The sequence below is a fragment of the Benincasa hispida genome, chromosome 1, assembly GCF_009727055.1.
Source record: "Benincasa hispida cultivar B227 chromosome 1, ASM972705v1, whole genome shotgun sequence".
In the NCBI taxonomy this organism is placed as follows: Eukaryota; Viridiplantae; Streptophyta; class Magnoliopsida; order Cucurbitales; family Cucurbitaceae; genus Benincasa; species Benincasa hispida.
In genome coordinates this window covers 52043063-52050428 of record NC_052349.1, presented here as the reverse complement: position 1 = coordinate 52050428, position 7366 = coordinate 52043063, and the positions used below count along the sequence as shown (strand labels likewise).

Genomic DNA, 7366 nt, shown 5'->3' with positions numbered 1-7366 from the left:
AATCATTCATATAGAGATATGTGAGTGGGGGCATCCTATGCAATGAGTTTTCATAAGACTGAACCATGAAATAGTCACTTTTTACGTTCTAAATGTCGTTTTATGTATAAAACTGACTATTACATTAATTGATGACCTAGGTAACTTATCTTAATCCTGAGCTAACTATGAACTTATGTTCACTCGGAATTATCCTTAGATCTGCATAGGTGAGGGCAACTCAATATCGTTGGCCTAATAAGCCTCCCATTTCAGGGGTAAGATCGAGTGGATAGTTGGGAACATAGGGCGCAAGACGGAATTCACTCATACCCATTATATAGATAGTAGATAGGTTGTTCCCTTTAGTACTGAATCCAGGTGTTGAACAAGGGGCCCCACCCTCTCCTTGGCCCGAGAGGGATTCGGTTTATAGGTTGGACCTTAAACCAATTGTTCATTAGAGGATCAATGGAACTTAAAGAACAAGATGTAGTCTTGGGAGTAAAACGGTTTTTATGACCCAGCCGAGATTACAAACAACCTGTGAAGGATTAGCTTACTAATCATGGTTGTATCAAATGGACACAAATATATCTATAGTGAGCGGAGTGCAACTACGGAACTATATTGGAATGACCCGTTAGTTAATGAATGTTGATTAGCTTTGTCTAAAGAGTTTAACTAGCTAATCTCGGATTGTTGGAGCCCATGTTCTATAGGTCCATTAGGTTTTCCTACTAGCTCATATGGAATAAACTTAAAACATTATGATAGAATAATTTGAATTGTTCGAATTTGGTGAAGAGAGAGAAACCGACAAGTATATGTGATATAGTGGTCGGGTTTTTTCAGTTTAGAGATACAGCTTTAATATTTAAATGTGATTTAAATATCAAGAATATGAATATGTTCATATTCAGAAGTTCGGAAACGATGGAAATGGTCAAGATGTAAAAAGTCAAAAAGTTGACTTTTGACTTTGAAAAGTCAAACTTTGACCGACTTTATATTCAATTGTGATTTAAATTTCTAGAAAATGAATGTGGATTCATGCTCGGGAGGTCAAAATTAGTCAACACGGAAAAAATCATAAAAAGTCAAAATGTTTACTTTTTGGTCAAAGTTTGACTTTGAACAAATGACTATTTTGCCCTTTGACTAAAGTTAGCGGGAAAATCCAAAATTTTGTTGGATAATTCTACTAACAAAATAGTGGGCTAGGTGTTAGCTTATAGTAGAGACATTAAGCTCACTAAGATAGTAGATTATAGGTGTTGGGTTTTTATGGATTTTGGTTCATGCAATTGTTGCATGGTTTTTTCTATAAAATGGGCTTTCATTTTGAATGAAAAAGGTTTTTCCATTTTGTCAAATTTTTTTTTGTAAAATTGGACTAGAAAAATCATATTTTTATGGAGAAAAATTTAAAACCCAAACCTAATCCAAAATTCCATTTCTTTTTTCCATCTCTTTCTTTCTCTCGGTTTTCTTCATCCACCGGGTCCCAAAACTCGGTTCTGAGTCCAGAGGATAATAGGTCAACTCTAGTGGTGGTCCGAAAGAGTTTGGGTCGAGATTCAGCAAGGAAAAGCGGTTCTTGGGAGCTTCAAAGATAAGTTAATTATTGTTTTTTTCCCTTCAAATTGCATGTTTTTTCCTTTAAATTAAAAGCAATTAGAGTGTAATTAGGTCCTTTTTCCGCTGCGTATGTCTCGAATTCCATCACTATCTACAAAGCTTCATTGAAATTTGTAACACTTTTGCGTTCCCTAATATTTCCCAAGAAGAGGTTCGACTCACGTTATTTCCATTTTCACTATGCGACAAAGCAAGAAAATGAGCATACTCTCTCGAACTAGGAGAGATAACTTCATGGGAACAAGTTGTGGAGAAGTTTATGAAGAAGTATTTCCCTCCCACAAAGAATGCCAGAAGAAGGAAATTAATCACAAATTTTGAACAAGAAGAAGATGAACCGCTCAATGACGCATGGGCGAGATTCAAGAGACTCGTACGCGACTGCACACACAATGGATTGCCGGATTGTCTCCAAATGGAATTTTCTATCATGGACTCAATTCTGCATCATAGAAAGCTTCCAATGCGGCAGCAGAAGAAGGTTTGCTGAACAAGACATATGATGAGGCAAAGAAAATTCTTGATCGCATCTCGAAAAAACCACGAAGATTGGCAAGAAAGTGATCAAATAGAAAAATCCAGAGAAGGTAATACAAGTAATAGTGCCATCGCGTCATTGCAAAATCAGATGAATGCGATGATAAATTTGTTGCAAGGCACCGCAATTAAAAATTCCATAACTCAAAGTGGGCAAGTCAATGCACTAGAACAAACAAGCACCAACTACATTGCATGTGAAGAACTGCATTCTATTGAGGAGTGTCCACGAAATCCCCAATCAATCTACTTTGTAAAAAACAATCCTTTTTCAAAAACCTACAACCCAGAGTGGTGAAACCACCCTGATTTCGCTAGGAAGAACAACCAATAACAAGGCAGTCAGCCTATGGCGTAAAGAGAAGAACCACCAGGATTTTTCCAAAGAACTAACAGACAACAGCAACAACAAGCTAGTAGCTCTCAAACACCACCATCATCATCCCTGGAGAACTTGTTAAAGCAATACATCGAAAAGAATGAAACAATCCTTCAGAACTAAGCCACATCCATCCGCAATTTGGAAATTCAAATAGGACAAATTGTTGAAGAGTTGAAGAACAGACCGCAAGGGACATTGCCTAGCTCAACTGAGATTCCACGCAATCCAGGGAATATAGGGAAAGAACACTGCCAAGCAGTTATCATAAGAAGTGGAAAGGCGACGGTAGAAGTCAGGAAGTAGCCTAGCAAGACCGATTCAATGGAGCAACATGCAATTGAATCAAAGAAACCATTGTTGCAAACTGAGTCAAAGAAGTCTGAGACTATGGAACCTGAAGATATGATCACATCTAAACCTCCGGACAATAAAACAGTAAAAGTAAAACTACCTGCATTCCCTCAAAGACTGAAAAAGAAGCAAAACGATAAAGGTCAATATCATCACTTCCTGGAAAAATTGAAACAACTACACATAAATATTCCATTTATAGAAGCGATAGATCGGATGTCGGTGTATTCCAAGTTTTAGAAAGATATTGTTTCGAAGCAGAGAAGCATAGAAAAATTTGCCATGGTGGCATTAACACAAGAATCAAATACTATAATCCCACCAAAGATGCGTGACCCAGGCAGCTTTACAATACCCTTCTCAATAGGAGGGATCTACATTGTTCAAGCATTGTGCGACCTTGAGGCAAGCATAAACTTAATACCCCTTTCAATCTTCAAACAATTGAATGTAGGTCAACTAAAACCCACAACGGTGACTCTTCAACTTGCAGATAGGTCCATGGTACACCCTGAAGAAAAATTAAAGGATGTTTTGGTAACAATCGACAAATTCATTCTACCTACAAACTTCATTATTCTAGATTATGAGGGGGATAAAGATGTGCCATTCATATTGGGACGACCATTCTTATCTACTGGTCGTGCTCAAATAGATGTGCACAAGGAAGAAATCACAATGAGTATCAATGGAAAGAAGCATAGGATTAATATTATCAATGTAATGGAGTTCCCAAAAGATGAAGGCTTATCAGATTCCAACGATGAACACATTTGCATTGAAGATTGGGCCTTCAAGGAAGAAAATGAAGAAAGAGAGGATGCGACAACATCCTTACAAACTTGCCATGCAATAACAGAAACAATGAACAATGAAGAAATGTTGAATTTGGATGAAGAAAGAAAAACACAGAAACCCTCCTTATACCAACCACCTACACTTGATTTGAAAACTCTACCAAATCACTTGAAGTACGTTTTCTTTGGCCAGAATGAAACATTGCCAGTAATCATATCCTTTGCATTACCCAAAGAAAAAGAAACTGTGCTGCTCAGTATCATGAAGAAATATATCTAAGCAATCGAACAGACGCTCGCAGACATCAGAGGTATTAGCTCGACGTACTGCATGCTTAGAATTCGGCTTGAAGAAAACAAGAAAGGCTCGATAGAACATCAACGCAGGTTGAACCCTGTAATGAAAGAAGTTGTTAAAAAAGAAATCATCAAGTGGTTAAATGCCGACATTATATACCCTATCACCGATAGTATGTGGGTTAGCCCCGTACAATGCGTTCTCAAGAAGGGCGGGATGATAGTAGTCCTTAATGCAAACAACGAGTTAATCCCCATGAGGACTGTCACAGGTTGGCAGATTTGTATGGACTATAGAAAACTCAACGTGGCGACAAAGAAAGATCATTTCCCTTTACCTTTCATTGATCAAATGCTCGATCGACTATCAGAGATTGACTATTTCTATTTCCTTGATGGGTATGTAGGCTATAACAAGATTATGATCGCACCAGAGAATCAAGAAAAGACCACGTTCATCTGTCCATATGGAACGTTTACCTTTCAATGCATGCCTTTCGGACTATGCAATGCGCCCAACATGTTTCAAAGGTGTATGATGGCAATCTCTCCGAGTACCTTGAAGACTCAGTTGAAATCTTTATGGACGATTTCTCAGTCTATGGGCAAACATATGAAATCTGTCTGAAAACTTTGGAGAGAATATATTGAAAAGATGTGAAGAGACTAATATGGTGCTGAACTGGGAAAAGTGCCATTTCATGGTTAAAGAAGGAATTGTGCTTGGGCACAAGGTTTCAAAGAATGGGCTAGAGGTGGATAAAGCAAAGATTGAAGCCATAGAAAAACTTCCACCTCCATCAAATGTGAAATCTTTAAGGAGTTTCTTAGGACACGCAGGGTTCTACAAAAGATTTGTGAAGGACTTCTCCTAAATAGCTCGACCGCTAAATGCGTTGTTGGAAGTTGATAGACCTTTTGACTTTGATCCATACTACCTCACCGCATTGAAAGCATTAAAGGACGCATTGACTATAGTGCCAATTTTGATCACACCCGATTGGACAAAGCCATTTGAGTTGATATGCAATGTCAACGGATATGCGATGGGGGCAGTCTTGGCATAAAAAGTAAAAACAATGTTACACCCCATCGCATATGCCAGCAGAACATTGAACTCCACGCAGGTAAACTACACCACCACCAAGAAGGAGCTTTTAGCGGTAATTTTTGCGATTGAAAAATTCAGACCTTACTTGTTGGTATCAAAAGTTGTAGTCCACACCGACCACTTGACGATAAGATATTTAATGACCAAAAAAGATGTGAAACCGAGACTAATTCGATGGGTTCTCCTACTCTAAGAATTTAATATGGAGATAATCGACTGCAAGGGAACAAAGAACAGGTCACTGACCATTTATCAAGGTTAGAGAATCCGGAAGTGGATCGCATCTAGTCGGAGGTGAACACATCATTCCCTGACGAGCAGTTACTTAAGATTAAGGAACTACCCTGGTATGCAAATATTGTCAACTTCCTGGTCTACAAATAATTTCCGGAAAATTACACATCCCATCAAAAGAAACAGTTCATTCATGAATGCAAATTCTACTACTGGGACGAGCTAAATCTTTACAAAAGGGGACCAGACCACATATTGAGACTCTGTGTTCCAGAGACTGCTTTTCAATGCATACTTTTTCAATGTCATGAATCACCATATGGAGGGCATTTCGGGGGACAGCACAGCGGCAAAAGTTTAGCAAAACGGGTATTACTGGCCAACTCTATTTAAGGATGCACGAGAATATTCTATGAAATGCGAAAAGTTCCAACGCACTAGAAACATTTCAGAGAAAAATGCGATGCCAATGAACATCATATCGGAAGTGGAACTATTTGATGTCTGGAGTATAGATTTCATGGGACCATTTCCATCGTCAAATAGTCATAAATACATTATGTTGGCGTCGTCTATGTTTCCAAATGGATTGAAGTGGTTTCATGCGTTGCAAACAATGCAGCAACAGTCTCCAAGTTCTTGCAGTGAAACATCTTCACTTGTTTTGGCACTCTACGTGCCATAATAAGTGACGAAGGGACCCACTTTGTGAATCGTATCATTAACAAACTGCTGATCAAATACAATGTACACCATAAGATCGCCACCGCATATCACCCCCAGACAAACAGACAAGCCGGTGTTTGGAAAGGCTTATCATCTGCCGCTGGAACTAGAGTATAAGGTAATGTGGGCAGTTAAAAAGCATAACTTTGATCTTAAGGCTGTAGGGGAAGAGAGAAAACTTCAGTTACTTGAGCTGGATGAATGGAGACTACAGGCGTATGAAAATACCAAAATTTACAAAGAATGCACGAAGTGATGGCATGACAAGCGTCTATATGAAAAGAATCTCTAGGCAAACAGAAGGTCTTACTGTTTAATTCTAGGCTACGACTCTTTCCACCACCTGTTGTCCTATTACGTTATGCGTTGCTCTGCAATCCACCATGATTTTCTACTCCCCGATCTTCCTCTTGAGCTTAAAAGTACTAAGAGCAGTTAAACTCACTATCGAGTTCAACAACAACTCAACCACCGGACTGACCTCCAACATGTGATCTTCTACTTGCATGTCCTCCATTTCCAGATCTTCGACCTCGTCCACCATTACACAGAGGTGCAATTCCTTATTTTTAAAGTGATGTCCTTTGCTGAACGGCTCGTTGCAGCGGTAACAAAAACCCTTTTCTCTTCTTGCCTGCAACTCAGAGTCTGTTCACTTCTTAAAAGGTATTTCCCATCTATTTGTTCTAGGGTTGTTGTTTAATTTTGGCATTCTCTCTACCCACGTGACCATTTGTGTGGTATTTCCCTCTGGGCCTTTGACTGTTGCCTTCTAGGTCGTTTTTCCATCTTTTCCATAGGGTCCTTATATCGACCTTCCCGCTGCAATTCTTTCCTCTACCAATTAGGCCGCGTCCATCATCTCCTCTAGGCCCACAACCCTCATTGCAAACACCTTGGTCCGTATAACTGGGTCCAACCCATTCGTGAAAGTGTTGACCAGGATATCCTCCACCAGGACCGGTAACGAATAGATAGCTCTTTGAAATGTTGTAAGTACTCGGTGACTGTTCCCTCTTTATTTACGGCCAACAAATGGATGCACGTTGTCCCTTGTTTCCGTGACCGAAAATGCACGTAAATACCCTCCTTGAGCTCCTTCCACAATTTAAACTCTCTCTAATTCTCCACCCATTGGTACCAGTTCAGCACCTTCCCTGCCATGCTCACCACGACTATCTTCAACTTCTCCTTCTCTGATAGCAAATGCAACTGGAAGTAGGGCTTGACCCTAAAAAACCACCCATCTGGGTCTTCCCTGTTGAAGATGGGGATCTCGAGTTTTTTTAACTTAATCCACTCTTGCTCATC

The 7366-nt window shown here is 39.4% G+C and overlaps 1 protein-coding gene and 1 non-coding gene across 2 annotated transcripts; one reads left to right on the top strand and one right to left on the bottom strand.

Moving 5' to 3' along the window:
* Nucleotides 1–1912: 1912 nt before the first annotated feature.
* LOC120070422 lies at nt 1913–2019 on the bottom strand. Its single transcript, XR_005479915.1, has one exon. It is a non-coding gene; the product is annotated as a small nucleolar RNA R71 (small nucleolar RNA).
* A 1153-nt stretch (nt 2020–3172) lies between these two features.
* LOC120077811 lies at nt 3173–3967 on the top strand. Its single transcript, XM_039031873.1, has one exon. The coding sequence runs from the start codon at nt 3173–3175 to the stop codon at nt 3965–3967; it is 795 nt and encodes a 264-aa protein (XP_038887801.1).
* The last annotated feature ends 3399 nt before the right edge of the window (nt 3968–7366 follow it).

Bases quoted from the DNA above. Each gene is read 5' to 3' on its own strand.
- LOC120077811 (XM_039031873.1), top strand. From the start codon at position 3,173: ATGGTGGCATTAACACAAGAATCAAATACTATAATCCCACCAAAGATG.